The sequence below is a fragment of the Palaemon carinicauda genome, chromosome 40, assembly GCF_036898095.1.
Source record: "Palaemon carinicauda isolate YSFRI2023 chromosome 40, ASM3689809v2, whole genome shotgun sequence".
Taxonomy (NCBI): domain Eukaryota; kingdom Metazoa; phylum Arthropoda; class Malacostraca; order Decapoda; family Palaemonidae; genus Palaemon; species Palaemon carinicauda.
Genome location: NC_090764.1, coordinates 46,422,903 through 46,448,538, shown reverse-complemented (window position 1 = coordinate 46,448,538; position 25,636 = coordinate 46,422,903). Strand labels below are relative to the sequence as shown.

Here is a 25,636-nt window from a genome sequence, read left to right as displayed (position 1 = left end):
ATGGATGAAAATCAACACAATATCGTGCTCAAATAGAAATAAATTTCCATTTCGTACTGGGATCAAACCCTAGTCTCTTCAAGTGAAAGACAAGGTTGCTACCAATCATGCCACCAAAGGCTCTAAAAGAAGTTGAAACCTAAGTGCATTACTGCACTTACGGATTTTCCTGGTGAGACATCAGTTTCAAACCAGCAAGTTTTCCCCAACTTCCCGACCCACCAGGTGACTAAATTGATAGCTTTTAATTGAAATTACCCCTAATGAGTCAATATGGATGAAAATCAGTATAATGTCTTGCTCAAGTAAAAATAAATTTCTATCTCATTGAGTTTTTAACTCTCTGATAGACTGAGGTCTTTAATATTTATATGGAGAAATATTGTTGAGTAAAGTTGAAAATATTTCATATCATGTTATGAAATCTTTAAAGAAGTTTCTTTTATGAAAATAAAAAATTTCCTTTACCAGTAAGAAAGCTATTATATCATAAAAGAATTTATATGAATTCTAACTTCAATATTTGTCAACCTGAAATAACAGACTTCATCCAAAAGATATTCAAGCTTATACAGTAATAACAATTAAATTACTTGGTTTTACTTTTCTTTCAAAGAAAGAGAGCCACAGTATCGGAATATTTTCATATCACTGATCACATATTGCAATACTTTTTATTGTGCACATTTTATTTTCAAATATTACATAGTAAAATACAGTATTGTATGTTTTAAAACCTCTTAATCATTTTCATTGGTGATATCCAATAGTTTGATGTTCTTTTTTTTTTTTTCATTATTGTTTTACTATTATCATTATTATGCTGAGTTGTGTCCTGTTATTACTATAACAATAAACATTACTTGCATTTTTTTATATAGAACAGTGTAGTGCATTACATTAAAGGTGCAAATACTTATAATGTGGGAGAGAAAGGTGTTTATATTATTATTACCAACATTGTACTGTATTTCATAGAAGAAAATTTTCAAACCACTGTAAAGTTCATGTGGCCTATTATTTGCAGAATTCCTCAACTACAAGATAGGTTGGAACTTAATGACATGTGATAAAGTTTTACTATAGTCATGTAATTTTTTTTTTTTAATTGCAGGATTCTGAACTCGTTGGCAAGTACAGTATTTGAGAGGAAATACTATATAAACTTTCATTTTGAAATTTTCTTTTAGTTTGCTCTTCGTATGAGATATTTATTGGTTATTCCATATCTATGGTAAATATAACTTCGTAATATGTTTTAAATATTATTTTTTGTTATGTAGCAATGTACAGGCTGCTCAATGTGGAGACATGTTTCCATACCTTTCTTCTTTTATTAGGCAATACTTTAGATATTAAAGTTTATTGCGTAGTAATGATTCTTTTCCCACTGGTTGGTTATAATTTCTGAGTTTACTACCTACTCCAAAACCTTAATTAATTGCAGGTCATGGAAGGAACTGAGGGGATGGAAGAAGAATTGCGTGACACTTACCAGCTCCTTCTAGAGAAGACTATGTCCTACCTACGCACTGTGAATGAATCTTGTGAAAGGAACAAGGACAAACCTAGCAGTATTTATCTTGATTTAGAGTTTTTCTCCATTGTAAAAAAAGCGTTTATTATCTAAAGTTACTTTCAAAGCTTTTGTAAGTTGTGAATTTGAATAGAATTATGATATTTTGTATTGTAGCATCTTTTTATAGAAACAAATGTTAAGTTTGTTGTTTTAATTACAGGCAAGGTATGGTTGTCTCTTCAAAGGAAAATTGTAGATGTTCTGGATGGAATTATATCAGTTCTACCTCCTAATATGTTGCTCCAAGTTATTGATGGACTTTTGAAATCGCCCATTGCTCTAGTTAGATGCAGAGCCACAGAGCTGCTGTGTTCCAAGCTTCAGCCTAGTTCTACATTCTTCAGGTAATTTTTCTCTTTTCATTCTAAGACATTGGAAGTTTTTCATCAAAAAAAAGAACAGCTTTATATTAAAAAGTTTGTTAGCTTTGATTCTTTACGGTTCTCTTGAGAATTATAGACTTTGAAAGGTAGCATAAGTGCATGCCTTGTAGTGATTTATTTAACAATGTTTATTTTAGGTTCAAGATGTGTTTGAAAGTATCTGAACTTTTTATGCTATAGAGTAGTTGATATTAACTTAAATAAAAATAACTTGGGTATTATGAATATAAAAGCTGACAATTTAAAGCACTGATAATCAGGCTAAAAACAGCAATAAACCTAACTGTTCGAGGTCTTTTTAGTAACTAGGAATGAGGGCTTTTTTATTTCTGACAAGAGTTTATTTAAGGATTCTTTGCAGAGATGTCTTTCATGTTTGAGTAAAATGCAAATAACTACTGAAATTGGCCTTAGAATTTTCGTAGACTCAGCTAGATCATCTGAGTCATATATGATTTTAAAGGGATTTTGGTGAAGGAAAAATCTATTTCTGGGCGAGGGACCTGTGTCGCCCAGTGAAATGCTCCTTATAGCACCATTTCTAAGGTATAAATACTGCTAAATATACTAGAGAAAAAAGTTGCATGGAATGCCAGGAATAAACCCAGCTCGCTCACCCTTATAGGGTGTCGGTATAGAAACTGGGGTGTGCTAGAACCACTACCAGAGGTCCCTTATCAATTAGTCTTCTCCTTCCTCAATATTCCCCGATACTACGAGGTACCGTTCTATATCCAACTACTGCCCGCTACTACGGCTACCCCCCCCCCCCCCCCTAAAACTACCCACGCTTCTTCCCTCATTCCTTTTCTAGCACCGTGATAACCACACGCATTTGTTTTCATAGCTTTTTTGTGTCTGTGTTTTAAAGATGTCTAACGTTTTGGAGATCCCTACTCCCAAGTTAAGTATTTTAATTATCTTAATTATTTGAATATTAACAAATCTATATGCGAGTATCTCATCATAGATGATTACAATTTGGCTCTCATAGTTTCTATTTCTGTGCATTTAGTTTGTCAATAAAGGAATATTTAGTTTATTTAACATAACCCATCAGTTTACATTGGTCTCATCTTATGGATAGAAGGTCCTCCTCAAGGTCGAAGCTCCAAAAGAATAGATGAAAAGTTCTTTTTAAGCCATTGACTTGTGGCTTTCATCTCTGCTACATTTATTTAACAATGGAATAATCTTTAATACACTATTACAGGGAACAAATCTGAAAATGTGTAGAAATTTTTATTAGAGGACAACCTTCCATAAAGATTTACTTTATTCCAACGCCATTTTCACAAGCTCCTTAAGTTGTGTATATATACAACTGGTTAATGACATCCCTTACAGAAGGTAACCATTGGCCCTCTCACAATATTTGCCCCCTATCTCCTCTGATTCAGAGGTGCTTTAACCTACAAGAAGTCTGTATTACGATGCATCTTGCAACCCATTTATGTGGGTTCAGCGAGGATAACGAGATCTAATGAAGGAGATATCAGACTGAAGATTGTTTTTATCTTGCAATTAATGAGTCAGAGTCTTGCCTTGGGTCTTGGTCCATAGTTTTGTAACTCCAATTCATTTTTATCATTAGTTCATTTCACCTATTGGGTAGATCATCTGCTATGGACTATAGGGAACAAAAGAGACACAGGATCAAGTCCAATACTGGTTGTCCCAAAAGGGCTCAAAGCCTTGCAGTGATTTTACCATGTGTTAACCATGTTGGAAAGGAAAATACTTTTCACACGCAATCCTAAGCATTTTTTCATGATATTTGTAAAGAAACTGTGGATTTAATATTCTCGAAAAGTAGTTGTTGAGTAAATCAGACAGTTTTTACTAGTTCTAAAATCTGGCATTAACCCACAATGTAATATTCCTCGTGGCAAGGTCCGCCATACTTGGAATTAGATTTCTAATCATATGCTTGTAAGAAAATTAATTGTCTTACAGACTCATATGCAAAGTTAAGGTAAAAATAAGGGTTTCTCACCTATAAACACTGACTTCATATTCATTTTAGTGTATGGGGTCAGTAATTACACCAGGGTTGGTAAGGAGACTGATATGAAAGTTTTAGTTGGAATCTGATTTAGAATGAGTTTCATATCAATCAATAGAATATTTGGGTAGTATTTCCAGCTCATTATTTTTTAATTTTTTTTTTTTTTTTTTTTGACAATGCAGTACAGATTTTTTTTCTATTCAGACGGCAATATTCTTAAGATAAAGAGGGTCCAATATCCTGGGTAGTGAAATGCTTGTCTATGAGGTTTCAGAGAGGATTAAATTATTAAATTGGGGAACTGATCTTCAGATTGAGACAAGGTAGACAAAAATTAAAGGCAGTGGTCTCCACCAGTTGGGACCCTGCTGTCAAGTGTCATACCACAAACTTGGTTGTGATCTTAAGTTGTTGATATGTAAGACAGTGGATTTCCATAAGTATTTCATGCTGCTAATTTGATTGTCATCTAATATTTGTATTTAGGAACCCTTAATTTGCTCCTGAAGTATGGAAACCTCATTTGACTTTACATTTTAACCATGTTATTGGATCTTGAGCCTCCATAGCACATGCTTTGTGTAAGTCAAGTGAAGAGCTGTTACATAAAAGAGCCTCATTTAAGGAAGTCAACTTTGCCACAGATTAATGTAGACATTTTTCTTTTATCTTTGCCAAGCTGTGGAATGAATGTTTTATTTATTTAATTGACAACTCGTTGGTTCTGTTGGCAATATTCATTTAATCCTCTGAATTCTAAATAGATTGTTGGTATCCAACACTCAAGGCATCTATCTACCTTTTTTGCAGTAAGTTGAAAGTTGATGCAAGGATTTATATACAGTGATGGGGAAAGCACTATGAATATAGTATGATTTTATAGAGAAGGTCCTATTGGAAAGGTTTTTTTTTTGTACACTCCAACCTCCCTTGCCTTTTTTCCATTAGGCAGGTAATGAGTTTTTGGCTGTCCTATCAAACTGTTTCCAGAAATATTTCATAAGTACTAGCACTTGAGTGTCTAAGCCTCAGAGAGGTATCTACATTTATATCCCGATTATTCTCAAAGTACATCTGTCTGATATTAACTTGATGATGCAAAGATAATTCCTTTTTGCTAAGTACAGGCATTATTACATGGCATGCCTGGGTCACAAACATCTTTATTCTAGAGATTGAAAGGGAACATATGTACCCACTTTCTGGGCTGTAATTATAAGAATGATATGTTCATCAAGATTTCTTGAACCAACTATTATCAATTGATTTCAAGACTCAAGTTACTATGTGCATGAAGAATTTTAACCTTTGTGATAATCATGAGCCATCTGGAGGGTTTACCACCTAGTTTTACCTTTCGTATGCAAAATTTTTATTTCCTTGACCTTATTTATCAGACTATTGCTGATCAAGTCTTTTGTGGTATGCTTGACTTTGATATGGTACAACTATTCTACAAAGACATCTTGTGGCTATGCTAAAAAGTTCTAGTCCTACCTTTTACCCATAGTATAATCGTTTGCTTTCATGTCTTCTGCTTACTTCAGCATCCTGAATCAATCTGTCTTGTCATCTTTACAACCTAAAGTCATTTTCACCTAAATGCTTCTCGGGTAAATGTAATCTGATGGAAAATGAAATAGAAATTTTAATGCTCTACAAACCTGTAAATTTAAACAAAAATAGGTCTGCCTTCCAACTCTTGTACTAAGTCTTAAAAACAGGGAATTACCCAAGACAGTTACTACCATTAGAGATGTCACCTAGAGATAAATGTTTCTTTTCCTTTCCTTTTGGAGTTGTCCAAGTAACTGCTGACCACGTGATTAGGCAAATATAAACAAATGGGCTTTGTATAAATTATCATTTTAAAAAAAATTCTCAGTAGTATATGTAGTGTTGACAATAAATAGGGAGCTAAGTATTTTCATTTGTATTGGAGAAGCGTGGGTAGTGGTGGTGGGGGGGGGGGGGAGTAGCCGTAGTAGAGGGTAGTAGTTGGATGTAGAACGGCACCTCGTAGTATCGGGGGATATTGAGGAAGGAGAAGACTAATTGGTAAGGGCCCTCTGGTAGTGGTTTTAACATGCCCCATTTTCTATACCGACACCCTATAAGGGTGAGCGAGCTGGGTATATTCCTGGCATTCCATGCAACTTTTTCTTTGGTATATCTAGCTGTATTTATACCTTAGAAATGGTTAAGGAGCATTTTACTGGGCGACAAAGGTCTCTCGCCCAGAAATAGATTTTTCCTTCGTCAAAATCCCATTTTAGTGCTTCAGACATTTTAGAAGCAATAATAATTTCCTTTACATTAAATCATTTCTTCTTTCTTAATGCACTTATAAAGCAGATCAGTGTTGCAAGAGTTTATCATGATTTTAAGATGTTCTTTTTTTATTCTCACACAACAGCAAAGAAGATTTACTAGACTTGCTTCCATTTGTTGACGGCCTGAGAAAAGTAGCGACAGACACTCAAGAGCCCATTGAAAATAGACAAGTGGGGATTTATGCCCTGCAGCTTCTCATTAAACACTTGACACCCCATGTTAAGATTGGTGCCATTACACCTGTAATGTCAGCTGCTGTTCAGCTAGTTTGCTGTGAAAGTAAGTGTTAATTTTGTTTCAACATCTGAAAGTTACACATTACTGTAATTCTCTTAACTTGTTTTGTACACACAGTCATGTTTTAATACTAGCAATTTCTATAACAAAAACATAAATATATTGGTCTTTCTTGCCTGCTTAATTTATTCCATAGGGTCAATCAAACACTAATTTTCAATATTAAACTTAGCCGGTGATTATATAAGCTGCAACTCTGTTGCTCGACAGAAAACTCTACGTTCAAAATACGCCAGCGATCGCTATGCAGGTAGGGGGTGTACATCAACAGCGCCATCTGTCTAGCAGGTACTCAGTACTCAATGTAAACACAGAACCAATTTTCTCTCTGTCGGGCTACCGGCAAGACCTACTAATACGCTGTTACTAACTGGATTTGTTTTCACAACTATTTGGTGAAGTACACTATTCTAGTTTTGAGCTTTCGCTATGCAGGTGTTTTATCTTCATCTCAAAACTTGAACTCGTTTTGGATAGATTTAATTAGGGTGACAAAGAGAGTATGGACTCTCTTTCACTTTTAAATGGCCGACCCTTCCCTTAGACGGAAGTGTGTTTAGGTTTTTAGTAATTTTGCTTAACACGTTATAGATCTAGATATTTTATATCTCTCCGCCTTTATTAGGCCTCTTCGATTAACTTTCCATTTATTATAAACATATAAAGATAATTTTTATGTTTTGTTTATATGCGACCTTTCCTGATAGTAGGCGGTCCTAACTTGGAACCGAAGTTAATCAACGTTGAGCCCGTTATATCATATTTAGCCTTTAAAGAATTTAAAACTTTTAAATTTAATGTTTTATGAAAGAATTTCTTTGATAGTCTTCGTACTGTTTTCAAAGATGAACTAACGTTTAGTTTTTTAGACTACGCAGTTGTTGACGTTCAACATGCGCTCTATCGTTACGATAGAGAGAGAGTGTATCACAGTTTCACTTTGCAGTAAGAGTAAATCGATTCTGACGTTTTGTTCATTCTTTCTTAGCTTTAATGTTTTAAATTCTAAATTAAAGGAACTTTTTATTGGAAAACCTTTCAGTTTTTTTCCTTTAGTCAAATAACATGTTTTTTTGACGATTTATAATTGGGCTCTTCTCTTAGGTGCGAAATCAAGAGAGAAAGAGAGAGAGAGATAGAGACGGAGGGAGAGAGAGGAGAGAAAACGTTCCGTTCAAGCGGGTAACGTTGTTCTCGTGTTACTCTCGTCCCTAGTCGCTGTACGGGGAAGAAGGTAAAACGTTTCTAGGGTTTTATTCTTGTCCCCAGGCTATGTGCGGTGAGAGATTGTAAACGTAGTTTATTTGAACTAGTGTTTAGTCTCTTTCCCAGCCACTGAATTTTTTATCTTTATATATGTTTTCTGTTTTTTGCTAGTATTAAGCAATTACTACCTTTTAATGAGGGTAGAATTGCGAGTTTCAGGTAGAAATCAGTAAAAGTTTCGATTTCAGTGAAATAAGTGCAAAACAGAAAATCAAAGTGATAAAGTGATATGCGCAAAGTGTTACAGTGTTGCGTCCGAGGGTTCGTCTGTTCGTGCCTGTCGTTCACCTAGTCCGGGACCTCTTGCAAGCTCCCAAGCCCAGGGGAGAAGTAATGTCGAACGACTTATGGGTTCGTCAGGCCTTGATCAACGAACAGACTTTTCCCTCCGTGGTTTCGGGCGTATCTACCCAAGATCGCCCCACCCACACAAAGACGAGAGAGCCCATTTATTTCTCGTCTGCGGAAGAGGTTTCTCGTAAGAAACCATGGACCAAGGTCTCGCAGCTTATTAAACGCAAGTCGGTCCCTTCCGCGCAAGTCCAACGGCCCAGTTGTAGCCACTGGGTCAGTTCGGACTCGCTGCAGTCTTCCGACGACTGTTCACCTCCTAAGAGAGGCAAAGCGGTACCGCATCAGGCAGTCACACCGTCTGTTGCCGCACCTGCTCCTGTAGACCCTAAGTGGTCTTTGCTGCAGACCATGCAGTCTCAGTTAACGTCATTGATGCGGGACTTTCGTGCGGAGAAGGTTGACACTGCACCAACCTCTAGCCTACAACCAACCACGGTTGTGCGTCCTGTGGACGCTGAGGCGACCTTCTGCCGCACTCCAGCTGAGAGAGTCCCGCCACCCATGCGTTCCAGTGTACCCTGCCAGCCGCATGTTGACGTTCAGTAACGCACGGAACCTTCCGTTGACGTTCGCGAGGTACAACAACAGTCTAAGTTGTTTTGTTTTGACGCGGTGCGTCAACCTCCGCATTCTAGAGTTGTTTTGACTGCTCAGTATAGACAGTCAAAGCAGTCTCGAGTGAACACTGTATGTCCTCACACACCTGTTGTGGTTGACAGTTCAGTTGTTGACAGTTCACAGACTGTCAAGCAGTTACATGACGTTGCCTTCTGGTCTGCTACTAATGCACCAGTGAGAGACTCACTGAGGTTACGTAGCTTTTATCGGACAAGGTTCCTGTAGATGAGAAAGTGCTGTTCTCCCTCCTACTGATATTCCCTTGAGGACTCTGTCATTTGGAGAGGAGCCTTAAGCTGCTTAGCCTCCTATGGACTTTAATTAAATCATGATGATTTTTTAAGGATCTTCGTCCGGATCTTGTAACTGCTGCTCCTCGTTCGCCTAAACGTCAGAACTTACACTAGGCCTAGCTACTTCGAAGCCGTTGTTTTTAAGCTAGTGCTCTCTCGCTCTCCTAGAGAGCGTTATGTTGGCTAGGCGACTGGTTTTTGCACCAGGAGGAGTTTTAGGGATACAGCCTTTGTTTTCCCTTCTTTTAAACTGGCTTATAGAGCGAGAGTCTGATAGGACACGAGAGAAGTTCTCGGCTTGGGAGTTCATGCCTCTGCCCAGATAGACTTCTCAATTCTGGTAGACTCGCCCTGGCGCCTAGCCAGGAGACGCTCCAAGTTGTTTACAGGTCAACTTCTCAACTTTTGTCGAGCCTTTGAAGTTTTGCTGTACTATTATGTCACACATAACAAGGCTTTCAGGGATGGTAAATGGTTCCGCCTCAGTCGCTAACCCCGTCTGTTGCCACACCTGCTCCCGTAGACCCTAAATGGGCTTTGCTGCAAGACATGCAGTCCAAGCTTGCGTCCTTGATAGAGGACTTAAATGCGGAGAAGAACCTTCTGGCCAACAACCTTCCAACCGGTTGGTTGTGCGCCCTGTTGACGCTGAGGTAACCTACTCGCGTCTGCCAGTTGAGGTGGTTCCTCCTTCTGGCCAACAACCTTCCAACCGGTCGGTTGTGCGCCCTGTTGACGCTGAGGTAACCTACTCGCGTCTGCCAGTTGAGGTGGTTCCTCCACCGATGCGAGCCAGTGTGGGTTGCCAGTCGCACGTTGACGTTAAGCGACGCTCGGAGGTGGTTGTTGACGTTCAGGACGTTCAACAACCAGCAGAGGTGACTTGTTGTGACGCAGTGCGTCAACCTCAGCAACCCGGTAGGGTGTTGACTGCACAACCCAGACAGTCTAGACAGTTTCGGGTTGACGCTGTACTTCCTCGCGCTCCCATGGTTGTTGACAGTTCACAGACTGTGCAGCAGTTCCATGATATTGCGTCCGGCTCCGTCACGCATCCACCAGTGCGACCGGATTCAGCGAGTCAGACGTTGCCCACTCCGTTGCCGTTTCCTCATCAGTTTCGGATGAGGAACCCTCTGATGAGGACGTTGCTGAACAAGACGATCAGCCCCCAGCCCTGCTATCCATCCAGAAGATGCTGAAGAAGGAACGCTGCCCAGTCAGGCTGTGGATGAGTCTGGTAGGGACACTGTCATCCGTGGATCAATTTGTGTCACTAGGAAGACTACACCTCCGTCCTCTTCTATACCATCTAGCTTTTCACTGGAAAAAGGACAAGACGCTAGAAGCGGTCTCGATCCCGGTTTCCGGAAAGATAAAGTCTTGTCTGACTTGGTGAAAGGACTATATCAACCTTAGAGAGGGTCTTCCCCTGACTGCTCAGACTCCCAACCACGTTCTCTTCTCGGACGCATCGGACGTAGGATGGGGTGCGACATTAGACGGTCGGGAATGCTCGGGATTATGGAACTCGAGTCAAAGGACAATGCATTTCAACTGCAAGGAGCTACTGGCAGTAAGTCTGACCTGGAAAAGCTTCAGGTCTCTCCTTCAAGGCAAAGTGGTGGAGGTGAACTCGGACAACACCACGGCTTTGGCGTACATCTCCAAGCAAGGAGGGACCTACTCTCTGACATTGTACGAGATCGCAAGGGACCTCCTCACCTGGTCAAAAGGTCTAGACATATCACTAGTAACGAGGTTCATCCAAGGCAACTTGAATGTCATGGCAGATTGTCTCAGTCGGAAGGGACAAATAATTCCAACAGAATGGACCCTCCACAAGGATGTATGCAAGAGACTTTGGGCCACATGGGGCCAGCCAACCATAGATCTCTTCGCAACCTCGATGACCAAGAGGCTCCCAATATTTTGCTCACCAATCCCGGACCCAGCAGCAGTTCATATAGATACCTTTCTACTAGATTGGTCACATCTAGATCTATATGCATTCCCTCCGTTCAAGAGTGTCAACAAGGTACTGCAGAAGTTCGCCTCTCACGAAGGGACAAGGTTGACGCTAGTTGCTTCCCTCTGGCCCGCGAGAGAATGGTTCACCGAGGTACTTCGATGGCTAGTAGACGTTCCCAGAACACTTCCCCTAAGGGTGGACCTTCTACGTCAGCCACGCGTAAAGAAGGTACACCAAGGCCTCCACGCTCTTCGTCTGACTGCCTTCAGACTATCGAAAGACTCTCGAGAGCTAGAGGCTTTTCGAAGGAGGCAACCAGAGCGATTGCTAGAGCAAGGAGAACATCCACCCTTAGAGTCTACCAATCGAAGTGGGAAATCTTCCGAAACTGGTGCAAGTCAGTATCCGTATCCTCGACCAGTACCTCTGTAACTCAAATAGCTGACTTCCTCTTATATCTGAGGAAAGAACGATCTCTTTCAGCTCCCACTTTCAAGGGTTACAGAAGCATGTTGGCATCAGTCTTCCGTCACAGAGGCTTAGATCTTTCCAACAATAAAGATCTACAGGACCTCCTTAAGTCTTTTGAGACCACGAAGGAGCGTCGTTTGGTTACACCTGGTTGGAATTTAGACGTGGTACTAAGATTCCTTATGTCAGACAGGTTCGAACCGCTACAATCAGCCTCCCTGAAAGATCTCACCTTAAAGACTCTTTTCCTGGTATGCTTAGCCACAGCTAAAAGAGTCAGTGAGATTCATGCCTTCAGCAAGAACATCGGATTCTCATCCGAAACGGCTACATGTTCTACAACTTAGTTTTCTAGCCAAACACGAGCTGCCTTCTCGGCCTTGGCCAATATCGTTCGATATTCCAAACTTATCGTATGGTTGGAAATGAACTAGAAAGAGTCTTATGTCCTGTAAGAGCTCTTAAGTTCTTTTTAAAAACCTTTACGAGGCCCGTCTGAAGCTTTATGGTGTTCAGTTAAGAAACCATCTTTGCCTATGTCAAAGAATGCTTTATCCTATTTTATCAGACTGTTAATACGAGAAGCTCATTCCCATAGTCTGGCCTATTCTTTACAGATTCTCCTCTGTCCTCATACACCTGACAACACTGAGATTACTAAACAATTCTTCTTCACCCAAGGGGTTAACTACGGCAATGTAATTGTTCAGTGGCTACTTTCCTCTTGGTAAGGGTAGAAGAGACTCTTTAGCTATGGGAAGCAGCTCTTCTAGGAGAAGGACACTCCAAAATCAAACCATTGTTCTCTAGTCTTGGGTAGTGCTATAGCCTCTGTACCATGGCCTTCCACTGTCTTGGGTTAGAGTTCTCTTGCTTGAGGGTACACTCAGGCACACTGTTCTATCTAGTTTCTCTTTCTCTTGTGTTGTTGAAGTTTTTATTGTTTATATAGGAAATATTTATTTTAATGTTGTTACTATTCTTAAAATATTTTATTTTTCCTTGTTTCCTTTCCTCACTGAGCTATTTTCCCTGTTGGGGCCCCTGGGCTTATAGCATCCTGCTTTTCCAACTAGGGTTGTAGCTTAGCATGTAATAATAATAATAATAATAATGAGGAAGACCAAGCTTTGCTGAAGGTAAGGACACACGAAGTTAGAGCTGTCGCAACTTCCGTGGCCTTTAAACAAAATAGATCTCTGCAAAGTATAATCGACGCAACCTATTGGAAAAGCAAGTCAGTGTTCGCGTCTTTTTATCTTAAGAATGTCCAGTCTCTTTACGAGAACTGCTACACTCTGGGACCATTCGTAGCAACGAGTGCAGTAGTGGGTGAGGGCTCAACCACTACAATTCCCTAATTCCATAACCTTTTTAATCTTTCTCTTGAAATGTTTTATTATTGTTTTTGGGTTGTCCGGAAGGCTAAGAAGCCTTTCGCATCCTACTTGATTTGGCGGGTGGTCAAAGTCATTTCTTGAGAAGCGCCTAGATTAGAGGTTTTGATGAGGTCCTGTTGTATGGGTTGCAACCCTTGATACTTCAGATCCTAGGGGTCGCTCAGCATCCTAAGAGGATCGCGAGGCTCCGTAAGGAAGACGTACTTAAAAAGGCAGAGTAATTGTTCAATTCGACTTCCTTACCAGGTACTTATTTATTTTATGTTTGTTATTTTGAATAACTGCTAAAATGAAATACAAAATACTTAGCTCATAATAATGTAAACAAGTAATGCTGGTCTCTACCCACCCCCCTGGGTGTGAATCAGCTTATATAATCACCGGCTAAGTTTAATATTGAAAAATGTTATTTTTATTAATAAAATAAATTTTTGAATATACTTACCCGGTGATTATATATTAAAGGACCCTCCCTTCCTCCCCAATAGAGACCCAGTGGACCGAGGAGAAAATTGGTTCTGTGTTTACATTGAGTACTGAGTACCTGCTAGACAGATGGCGCTGTTGATGTACACCCCCTACCTGTATAGCGATCGCTGGCGTATTTTGAACGTAGAGTTTTCTGTCGAGCAACAGAGTTGCAGCTTATATAATCACCGGGTAAGTATATTCAAAAATTTATTTTATTAATAAAAATAACATTTTTTTTCAAACAGAATGAATTATCCCCGTAAGAAATAATATATATGGGATTAATTTGCTCCAAAATACTTGACTTTTAGGTATTATTTCTAAGAATCTCCTCTGATGTTCAAATTGCTTCTGCAGAAGCTTAGATTAATTGACATTTACATGTAAAATTTTAAAGAATTTGAAATCTTAAATTTTCTTACCCTTAAACAAACACATGCACTCAGTGAAAGAATGGCATTCTAGCAGAAAGTGGTAACTGATGCTTCCAGTTTCTCAGTCATATCTGTTGTAATCAGACCTCTCCAGATTGTTTGCTTATTACTGTGTATTAAGATGTCTTCCCCTGGTTTTGTTACCAACTACTGTACTACAAAGAGTGTGCTCAGATATTGTTTCTAGATCGTGGTCCGCATTCCCATTGTGTATCGTGTTGGGAACAATATTGGGATTTAATTAACCATTGTGAAGAGTGCATTTCTTTCACAGTACCTCTCATAGATTATAAGTTTCAATGGTTGCTGGTCAAGTAAATAGTGGCTATGTATAGTAGTTGGCTTTTGTTATACTGTACAGTATTCCCTTGCCATATTGCGGCTCATGTTTCGCGGCCTCAGTGCATTGCAGGTTTCTAATTATATATATGTTTTTAATCTTGTGTATTTTCTGCTAAATTGTGCAAACCCGTTATTATTATTATTCTTACTTCCCAAGCTATGAAAAAGTGTAAATTCCAATAGAAATGCGAGATGTGATTTACCACCTTGTCTGTACTCACTTGAGATCTTACATGGCACAATATTGGCTGACAGGCCAGTAAGGACATGGAGATTTGGCCGTGGAGTACAGTGTCACCTTGCAGCTTCTCCCAAATGCGCATCAGTCGTGTTTACGTCACATTACACTAACTTGTCTTCTTGCATTTAGTGAAGTTTTAGTGTGATCTTATTTTTGTTTTAAACTTTACGATGCCGCCCAAATACCCTACTCCTTTCAAGGCCTATAGTAGCGGGCCGCCTAAGTGGCAAAGGAAGATGGTGACCATAGTTGAGAAGGTGAAACTTCTCAACATGTTGAAAGAAGGCAGAAGTTTTGCGGCAGGCGGACACCACTACAACATCAAGTTGGCCGTTGGCTACGTTAAGAAAGATGAGAAGATTATCATAGTCATCATTTAAGCCACCCATCAAAGAGTGTGTGAAATTAAACCTTTTATGATTAAATAACTGTTAATAATGTTTACTGTAACTGCTTATACACATTTTACAGTATGCACTGTCCACAAGGAAAATTTTCATAAATACAAAAGTGTTTACTGTATAATACTATATAAGAGTGTTTGAAAAGGTAATACAGATAGAGGGTGGTTTAATATAAGTATGGGGAGGTTTATGAATATTTAAAAGATCGTTGTCGGCGCCCACTCGTGTCCGAGTATTGGGTTCTGTCGTTAGCCATCAGCCTCCTATCTTTGGGGTGGGTGCTTATGTCTGATGTGGCTGTTAAGTCCTAATCTGTGGTGGAAGAGTCACGGACAGTGTTCACAAGGGAGGGTAGGTGGTGGGCGGGGCTGTTCTAATCGCTCTCTCCTTCTTCTCCTCCTAGCCTCCTCATTTTGCTCCTCCTCTCCTCGAAGTCCACGGTGCCATGGTGTGGTGTACTGTACTCCTCCAGGTTTTCCTGTCCTTGGCTGTTTCTTCTCATGAAGAAGGATCGATGTCAGTTAGAGCCAGGGTGCGCTTTAGTTGATCTTTATAGCGCATTTTCGGGGCTCCTCGTGGTCTGGTGCCCTGGGTCAGTTCTCCGTAGAATAGCTACTTTGGGAGCCTAGATGGATCCATCCTATGCACGTGTCCTATCCAGCGGAGGCGGTGGTGGATGATGGTGGCCTCCACGCTGGTCAGCGAGGCACGTTCTAAGACTGCAATGTTGGTGGTGTGGCTCTCCCAGGGGATTTTCAAGATCTGCCTCAGTTTCATTTGTTGGAAGCGTTCTAGGTTTTTAATATCGCTTCTATATAGCGTCCATGTTTCACATGCATACAGGAGCGTGGAGAGGACTAGTGCCCTGAACACCATTATTTTGGTGGTCATTGTCAGTGCGTGGTTGTTAAATACGCGGCAGTTGAGTCGGCCAAAGGCGGAGTGGGCTGCCCTGATCCTGTTCTCCACGTCCTTTTTGCTTGTGGGAGCTGATGTTAGGATGCTCCCTAGGTAGGAGAACTGGTCCACCTGTTCTAACGGTTGGTCATTCACTGTGGTATTGAAGTTCGGGAGCATCAGTCCTGGTGGATGTTGGACGAGGGTCTTGGTTTTGTCTGTGTTGACTTGCATCCCAAAACGTTCGTAGGCAGAGTTGTATGCATCAACTAACGACTGCAGGTCCTCTGCCGTCTGACCTGGGGTGGCATTGTCATCAGCATACTGCAGTTCTCGCACTGCACACAAGGTGGTCTTGGTTCTGGCGCAGAGTCTAGCGAGGCTGAAAACGCCTCCATCCATGCGGAAACGTAGGTGGACTGAGGGTGTGTCTGGGGAAATCTCGTTGAGCATTGCTGTGGTGTATAGCGAGAAACACGTTGGGGCCAGAACACAGCCCTGCTTCAGGCTGCCGTTGATGGGGAATGGGCCTGAAAGAGAGTTCTGGTGGCAGACTCTCCCAACCATTCCGTCATGGAGGGCACGCACCAGCCTGACAAAATCGGGTGGGCAGCCATATCTTTTGAGGACAGCCCACATGGCAGGTCGAGGTACTTTGTCGAAGGCCTTTTTCAAATCCCAGAAGATGAACATTATGGGCTGTTGTTGTTCGAGGCTCTTCTCTTGTAGTTGTCGCGTGCAGAAGATCATGTCTATGGTCCCGCGGGAAGGTCGAAAGCCGCACTGGGACTCTGGCAGGATGTCTTCTGCGAGAATAAGGAGGCGGTCAAGGAGAATCCGAGCGAAAATCTTACTCGCGATGCTTAGTAGTGGTATGCCCCGGTAGTTATTACAGTTCTCCCTGTCTCCCTTCTTGAAGATGGTAATGATGTTTGCATCGCGGAAGTCACTGGGGAGGGTCTTGGTCTCCCATATTTTCAGTATAAGGAGCATCAAACGGTTCCTCAACCCAGGGCCACCGTGAGTGAGGAGCTCCAACGGGATGTTGTCTGGCCCTGGGGCTTTGCCGGACTTCATGCGCTGCAGGGCCTTGTTGAAGTCTTGGATGGAGGGTGGTATTGCCATCCAGTGACGGACGGGATGCTGCGGGGTCATTTGCAGGAGATCGTCTGGGGTGTCTGCTTGGTCATTGAGGAGGTTCTCAAAGTGAGACCTCCACCTGGCCAGGATACCCTCGCTGTCGGTGATGGTCGTGGCCCCATCCGCGTCCTTCAGGCCGACCACTGATGAACGTGTGGGACAGAATATTTCCTTTGTTGCTGCATAGAAACTGCGCAGGTCACGTTGGTCAGCGAAACTCTGTATTTCTGCAGCTTTTCTTTGCCACCAGGTGTTCTGGGCTTCACGGATCCCTCTTTGGCAATCAGCTTCAGCCACCTTGTGAGCACATTTGTTAGCTGCTGTTGGTTGGTTTTCTAAAGTCAGGCGTGCTTGTCGTTTGGTTTCAATGAGAAGAGAGATGGTAGCATCATTCTCATCGAACCAATCCTGCCGTTTCTTGGTGGTGTAGCCTAGTGTTTCCTCCGCGGCACGGGCCATGGCGTTTCTGAGGGTGGTCCAGTGGTGCTCAACAGTGGCCTGACCCACGGGGTGTGCGAGGTGACGTTCGCAGGCCTCCTTGTAGTTCTGTGCCACCTGTGGGTTGCGGAGCTTGCTACAATCAAAGCGTTGGTGTGGTACGCTATCAGGTGCCCTTCTGGGTGGTCGTAGGGTCGTCACGGAGAGTCGGGAGATGAGGAGTCTGTGGTCCGTCCAGCAGTCGTCCGCTCCGGGCATGGATCGGGTGATGCGGACGTCTCCTCGGTCTCTGGCTCTGGTCAGGACGTAGTCCAGGGTGTGCCAATGTTTAGACCTTGGGTGTCTCCATGTGGTCTTTTGTCGCTTTGGTAACTGGAAGATGGTGTTGGTTACCACAAGTTGGTGTTCTGCACACAGACCCAGTAGGAGTTGGCCATTGGCGTTGCAATTTCCAATGCCATGGCGGCCGATGATTCCCTCCCACAGGCGATGGTCTTTGCCTACTCGGGCATTAAAGTCGCCAAGCACAATGAGCTTGTCGTTGGCGGGCACTGCCTGGATGGTGCGGTCGAGCTAGGTGTAGAAGGCAGCTTTGTCATCATCAGTTGAGGTCATAATCGGGGCGTAGACAGAGATCAGGGTGAGGTGTCTGTCCCGCGTGATGGGGATGCGGACAGTCATCAGGCGCTTTATGATGGCCTTGGGAGCGAAGTTGTGCTGCTGCATCAGCTGGGAACGGATGGCGAAGCCAACACCGTGGATGCGAGGCTCCTCTAGGGCCTTGCCTTTCCAGAAGATGGTTAATATTTTTTCCTTGCTGTTTCGACCGCATTAGTGGGATGTCCGCCAGCCGCGGTGAGCTGACTAGACGGGTTTGCCGTGTCCAATGTTTACCCCACCTTTTCTAGGGGCCTCCCCATGCGGGGTGGGCTGCGGTGTCCTCAATAGGCCAGCCCAGTCACGGGTCCAGCTGCCGAACTCTGGTGTCACGGCACCGTCACCAGAGAGCGACTGAATCTTAGACTCGCCGCTTGAGTGCAGTCGTGGGCTAAGGGCTTCCAGCTATCCAGGCCTGCCCCCTTCACCCACGGTGCTGTCGCCTCAGGACTTGGTGGTGGTGATGATGATGATGTTGGTGAGAAAGAGATCAAGAAGGGTGGAGGAAACGACAGAATGCCAGTAGCTGGGTATATTGTTTTGGGTGGTCGTGGCTTTGCAATGGCCACGCACACACACTTGGCCCACATCGTATCGCTACTTCATGGATTTTCCCCTGTCATAGGGGCAATGGTGTCCGTAACCAATTATCAGCGATAGTTGAGGGTATACTGTGTATTAGGAATTTTATACAAATAACTCTTTTTGTGATAACTCAGAAATTCATTTAATTCTTGGCTCAGAGGAATATTTCAGGCCTAACCTGCCTTGTTTCAAACTAACATAACTCCCGACATGGAAACTAATGGTTTTTAATGAACTTTTTAGTAAAGTCTAGTGATACATGGTATCTACTAGATCTGAGTTATTCTCATAGAGCCTCGAACTCTGTATTTACTTTTCCATTCAACAGAGATAACATTGGTTTACCACATTCTAACTGTTCTTTTGAACACTGAATTTGCAAAGCCTGGATCCTATATCTCTTCTTGATAACATAAGTATCTCTAAACCACTACTACTCCCTTATGTGCCGATATATTGGTCTTGATATTCTAGTACTCCTCTTGTGTGAAAAGTGCTTTTATTTCTTATCATTTCCACCACTTACCATGGTTTGACAGGTGTTAAACAAGTTCAGGATTTCTGCGAACAGCAAGATAACACCAATAGCTCCTGTCTGGTCACAGAGGGAATGGTTCACGGATTTGTCGCACCTGTTGTTGGTGTGTCCAAGATGGTTGCTTGTCAAAGCCAATCTGCCCACACACCTTTCCTCAGAGGGTAGTTCATCCAAACCCCTCCATTTTTTAAATGGCCACATGGAGACTGCACCAGGTCCTCAGAAACAAATGGATTCTAAAACCCTCTAGACTGTCTAATATAGGTTCTAAAAGATAATTGTAGAGTACCAATTTTTCATATCAAAGATAATAAAATGTTTATTTTAATGGGTGCAAAGCTAAGTCTGTCAATAATTTAAGTTTAGCATGAATATCGTTAAAATTTATGGTGCCTTTTTAATAGGAAGAACTGTTCAATTTTAGCCATTAAGGGATATAATAGTATATTAGATCCATGGTTAATTCTTTGCTCAAGCTTCTGGGATTAGGTCGGTCCGTTTCAGTTATTTTAGCAATTGTTATATTGTTCAATATTGAAAGACCTCCAATAGAAAGGTCAATTTTCTGGAGTTTGGGTGTGGTTTTACAACATTTAAAAAAAATTCAAAATTGCAACAGTTGAAATCATTCTCTTAATGATGTCATGGCTAAAACCCTTTTCCTGTTTGCATTAGTTTCAGCCAAACACATAAGTGGACTATAAATGCTGTTTGTCAAAAAACCTTTGGGAACCCAAGATGATACCGTTCCCTTTTGTCTTCCTTCAGAGCCAAAATATGATTTTTAGGCAAAGAGTTTGCTTCAATTTTTTCACATCCCTTATCTGAAAATGGATGAAAGCATTTCAGGAGATAACGAGTTTCTTTGTCCAGTAAAAGCCATTCAGTATTATTTGGTCAACAATTCAGGTATTAGAGGTAGAGTCCCTAAATTGTATTGTGGTTTTAGGGTCCCTAATTGCCCTATGACCAAAAATGCAATATCACTCATAGTTTGAAGTTTGATCACAGTAGCTCACAAGTAATTAGATGCAAATCTAATGGAAGGCTTGAAAGGGAAAGTTTCTTCGTCACTGGCAGGACATTTCTCCATCTTGGGCATGACAAGATTTTTAGAGATAGACATTTGTAGTCTGAATACGAGACTTCAGTGGGAACCTGTATGTATCCGACCTCTGGTTAACGGCCCTTTTGATGTCAATCCCTCTGGGGCAGTGTCTTCTGGAAGCTTGTATTCCCATGTATGGCAGAGCTAATTATGACACAATCGTTAGTCCCTTTCAAGGAGATTCCTTAATAAAAATGCCCGTTTCGGTCACGTTATAGAAACTTCTAAAACATTTCTTTCTAATGCAATGTGCACCCAATATTGCTCCATATTAAAAAAAACACGATTAGAGACCACATGGTGTCATTGCCACAAGAATGGGTTTTGATAGAAAATAAGGTCAGGTCAGTGGGTGGATGACATCTGCGGAAGTAGGTCATGAAGGGGTGTAGAGATGGACAAGGATTGAGTTTGGAAAGTCAAGAGACTACATACACCAAAAGTGCTACAAAGGGAAATCAGCGTGCTAAGAAAGATCAGGTAAAGATAAAAAAAAAAATTAATAAAAGAGAATGGAATAAAACTTTCCTGTGGCTGTAGCCTAATTGCAGACTACACTCGCATACCAAAAAAAAATGAGACACACACATACTCTTTATTTACATGTTACAACTGTTTTGTTCAGTTTAAACCCTTCTTGAAGTTGGTTTTTATAAAACTTTTGTTGATACAAAATAATTCTTCTGTCACTTTGCTGCTTATGCTCAGAATGTTTTAGTTGAGCATAGTAAATAAACAGAAATATTTTAACATGATTTTATTTTTAAAAATTGCAAAAAAGTAAACATTTCTTATCAAGTTTAAATTAAATAATATAGTATTCTTTACACAATTAGCCACAAATACCTGATCTTACTGTGTATTTTCTTTACCTGAAGCTTTTAACAGTATTTGGTTTTTTATTTGTTGTAAATTTTTGCAATTTTTTCTTTTCTTGAGCTTAATATCAGAGAGGATATTGTTTTGTGTTGGGCAGTAGTGTTTTTGAAGGACATAATTTTTTCTATTTTTTTATTTTTTTTTTTTATTTTGACAAGCATCACATGAATCCATTGGAAATAGTGCATCATCAGCTAATTTGTTGTAAATCAGGCCACTCCCCACAAATCTGATTAGCAATTTATGGAAAGACTGATTATGGGTCCAAAAATAGTAAAATTTTCTGTAATAGAAAAAAAAAACTGGAAAGAAATAGAGCAAGACCCCTTCAATCAAAGAGTATAGTAGCACTCAAGCAAGCACTACTCATGTCACATCAGACCTTTTTCACACTCACACTGACCTGGCCTTTATTCGAGATGGCCTTGGCTGATGACATTTTTGCGCAAACACTAACTATAGTTTCATGCTTGCTGCAGTCTATCTTGGAAAAGAAATACAGTATTTCTATGTTAGTATATTTCTTTAATAGTATTGCATCTACCTGAGACAGTGCTACATCTAACTGCATGGAGACTATCCACCGTATTCTCAGAAAAAGGCTTTTTGCAGCCCTCAAGATTATTAATTATAGGTGGAAAAAATCTATTAATAATCTGTATTGAAGACAATGCAATGTATGTTTTGATTGGTGCAAGTCAAGAAATGCATCAATGACTAGAAATAGTTTGGATAATATTGTTAAATCTTTACGTGTTTTTTTTTCATGATAAGAAACTCCATTTCTGTCATTAACGGGTATAGATCCATGCTTAATTCATGATAGAAGTGCACAGACAGACAGACAGAAAAGTCAGACCATAAGCCTCAAAAGAAATCAAACATTTTTTTATCACTTTCAGGACATACATACTGAACTCTTAAGACATGAATTTAACAGTTTTTTTTTTTTTTTTTTTTTTTTTTTTTTTTTTTTTTTAATTGGAAAGTGTTTACTAACCCTCTAGGAATAAACAGAGTAAGATTTTATCTTGCATCTGTAAGGCTATGACTTATTTATGGACTAGAGACATATGCACTTGCAGAGAAGAGGCATACAAACAGAATTCAATGTATTTGGTGGGAAGATATTCCAGATGAGAAATAAGTTTTAAGATTTTACTATTGGGTATAAAGTAATACTTTATACTGTATATCAAGATCTTGAGGATGAGAAGCAATAAAAAGGGGCAAGTAGTAATAGTCAGAAAAGTATGAGGAAAGAGATTGCATAGATGAGAATTCCAGAAAGAAATTTACCTATCAAAAAAGTAATTTTCCATCTATAATCTATATTGATGTAAAAATATGAAATGTGATTATTGTTGAAGTTTTAATTATATTTTGTTATAAACTTTACTAATAATACATAATTGATCCCATTTTTATTTCTTACTTAGTGTATTAACTTGATTTACACTTGTTTTTTTGCTCTAGGTACACCAATGAAGGTTGTAACACAAGCATTGCTAGTAATAGCTGAGGCTGTTGTAACTTTGAAGGCTCATGCTGTATCCCATCTTGGATGCCTGATGCCTGTAATTACCAGACTTCTTGTGAAGAGTGACACAGATTCCGATCATCTTGCACTGGCAGCAGCAACAGTAACTCATAAGGTTTGTTTTGGAGCATGAACAGCTAAGTAGAAAAATCAGTATGCTTTCTCATTTAATTAAGCCTTTTTTTAATATTTGATGTGCCATTCATTTTAAGTAGAATGTTTATAAAGCCATTAATATTGTTTCTCTATGCACTTGTAGTTGTATTTTATGCTATTCTTTTGATAAAACTGCTGATAGCATTGATTGTTTAGTTACAATTTGTTGTTCAGTCACCACTGTGTTTCCAAAGACAATTGTAAGTACCAAGATATGGGCTTAAAAGGATAGTTTCTTCATGAATATATATGGAAAAACATTGTACTGTAGCCACACTAAAAACTTTATTGGTAAGAAAATGGAATTTTTTGTACCTCCAAATAACTGATAAATCAATTATTGTACAATAAATAGATAACTTCATCAAGCAGAGAACTTAGGTTGGAAAGGAAAACTTACCTCAATAATGAGAGTTGTGATGAGCAAGTAACAATGCAGGCAGTCCTTATTAGCTTGCAAATGGTAGAAGAGAAGGAAACTATCATAAAATAGTTGCAATGTTTACAATTTCAATTGTTTTTAAACATTACTTAATAAAAATCAGAGATTCTAATTTTTATTTGTCTTAAAGGATGAGACAGATGATGCAAAAAGAGTAAAAAAATTATGGTCATAGAAAATTAAGTGAAATAAATAAAATATGAGAGAATATTAATGATAAGTATACATTATTGAAATGTGCATTTTTAGTCTTCAAATCTGGGAGATTTAAATCAGATTCCTCTGATTTGTCACAAACCATGGAGATATGTTTTGAGCGTCAGACTCATACAAAGTCATTTGTTTAGACTTTCATATTTGGATATCAATTGGTGGAATTCAAATGCTAATTGCTGAATGTCCCTCTGGTGTTTCCTGAAATAATCAGCAAGCAAGCAAGGAAAGGATTAACTTTGGAATTCTCTTTTTTACACAAATGCTTATACTGTACACTATTTTCTTTGTATTCATCTGCAGGATGCTCATACTCAAAGGCATGACATATTGATTTTTTTCAGGCATCCATTCTCTCTTATGGCCTAGTGCCATCAGTGTACCTCATGTACTAGAGGATTCTTGTAGTGTCCCTTCGGTTCCAGCTGATCCATTACGAAGCCTTCTATTTGCTTCCTTTCTTGTTGCCGTCCATCTTTCAACTTATTCTTCTCAGCTGAATGGCCAGCTGGGTCTCATTGCTGAGCCATAGGGTCCATATCACACCCATCTTGTTCATCCCAGGATAATTCACTCACTGGCATCTCTATATATCTGCAGTGTGTTGCTTATCAATGCATCGGTGAATTATGGTTACGTACATTTTCCATTCCCAAGCCATCACCTTATGAGGCATCTTAGCAGAACAATATGAATCTTGGGGAATGATTGGTTAATTCTTTATCTCTATCTGCACAAATCATTGGACATGTCAATTGAGACACACCTGTATCTCACATCATCTACTGTGGACTGCCTTTTATTGCAATGTTGGGTTATGGTTTTATACATTATTCCTCTAAAGACATAATTTTGTAAGAACTCCTAGAAACAGTAGAAGCCAAGATTGTGGGAACCATTATAGCAAAGTATCACATATTTTCCAGGATGCCTGAAAACTTTAAATCAATCAATCAATCACATATTTCCACGGTACTAAAATTCAAAACAAATTAAACCTTTTGTGCTTTCTCTGTGAGCTACTACCAAATTCATAGCATTATGGGAACTGGCTTGAAATTTTTATCTGCAGCATCTGATATGTTTATTTTGAAAACAAATTTATATTTTTGCTATAGTTTGAGTTTCGAATCATGTTGCACAGTGATGTTATGCTGTGATGAATTTTTTGTTATTAAACTTAGTGTTCTTATGTAGTGTGAAATTGGCAGTTATCAAGTGCGGATAACCAGAGGTGACTGTGATAATATGTTCAGTGGCAAATTTTCTGTACAATAATGAGTTATACTGTTATCCATTGTGTATCAGAACCAGTATTCTTGGATTATCCAAATACCTTTCTGTAGATTGCTATAATATATTTGAAAAATATTTAATTGAATTCTTTAACTTTTACAAATTCAAAATTTTCAGATAATTGAAAATATGGCACAATTCCTGTCTCCACATCTAGAAACACTAATTTGTTCTGTATGTCATCTTTGTGCCTCTAAAGATGAGGCCTTTACCCAAGAATCACGTTTAGGTCTGAGGTTAGCTTCTATGCGAAATAGTCTGCCTCAGCGCATTGAACCTCGACTTATATTACCCAAATTTGCTGCAGTGAGTATTATTTTTGTCTTTAGTCACATTCCTATACTTTTTTTTTTTAATTCTATCATATTGTTCAAAATGAAATTATTTTATAATAATAGTTTTATTTCCACTCAACTGACTATTTTGCCTACCATTTTCACCTTTTTTTCTGACAGGCGTACAAAACATTGTCTGATGAAGATATTCCTGCTTTGCAACCCTTGATGATAATGGTGGAAACACTAATAACCAAAGCAGAAAGTAAGGTTGTGGTTGCTCAAAAGCCTGCCTTTGTTGACTTATTCACTCTGGCTTTAGATCTTCGTACTTTAAAGGTAAAGTGTCATTAAGTTTTTATTTTAATAATACTAATATACTTTACATACTAGATCAGTATGTATGTAATGCATAAACACAGTTGGTGGATTTAGTAGTGTATGAACATTGATAAATTTTCTATATAAATGGAGATTTTTTTCAGAAAAAGCACAAGTAGCCTTAAAATGAACAGTAAATGATAATTTGTAATTTTTATGTATTTTAGCACAATTTTTACACTCCATATGTTACAATGAAAATTAAGTGTATCATTTTATTCAAA

At 39.8% G+C, this 25,636-nt stretch overlaps 1 protein-coding gene across 1 annotated transcript in view; it reads left to right on the top strand.

Annotated features, from left to right (window-relative positions):
- Positions 1-25,636, top strand: part of LOC137631754 (HEAT repeat-containing protein 1-like) — a 622,900-nt gene that overhangs the window by 562,831 nt on the left and 34,433 nt on the right. The window contains exons 25-30 of the mRNA XM_068363681.1: positions 1,448-1,574; positions 1,740-1,923; positions 6,387-6,583; positions 22,586-22,764; positions 24,874-25,062; positions 25,212-25,370. Of these exons, the coding sequence (XP_068219782.1) occupies positions 1,448-1,574; positions 1,740-1,923; positions 6,387-6,583; positions 22,586-22,764; positions 24,874-25,062; positions 25,212-25,370 (1,035 nt within the window). The remainder of the gene's footprint in view (positions 1-1,447; positions 1,575-1,739; positions 1,924-6,386; positions 6,584-22,585; positions 22,765-24,873; positions 25,063-25,211; positions 25,371-25,636) is intronic.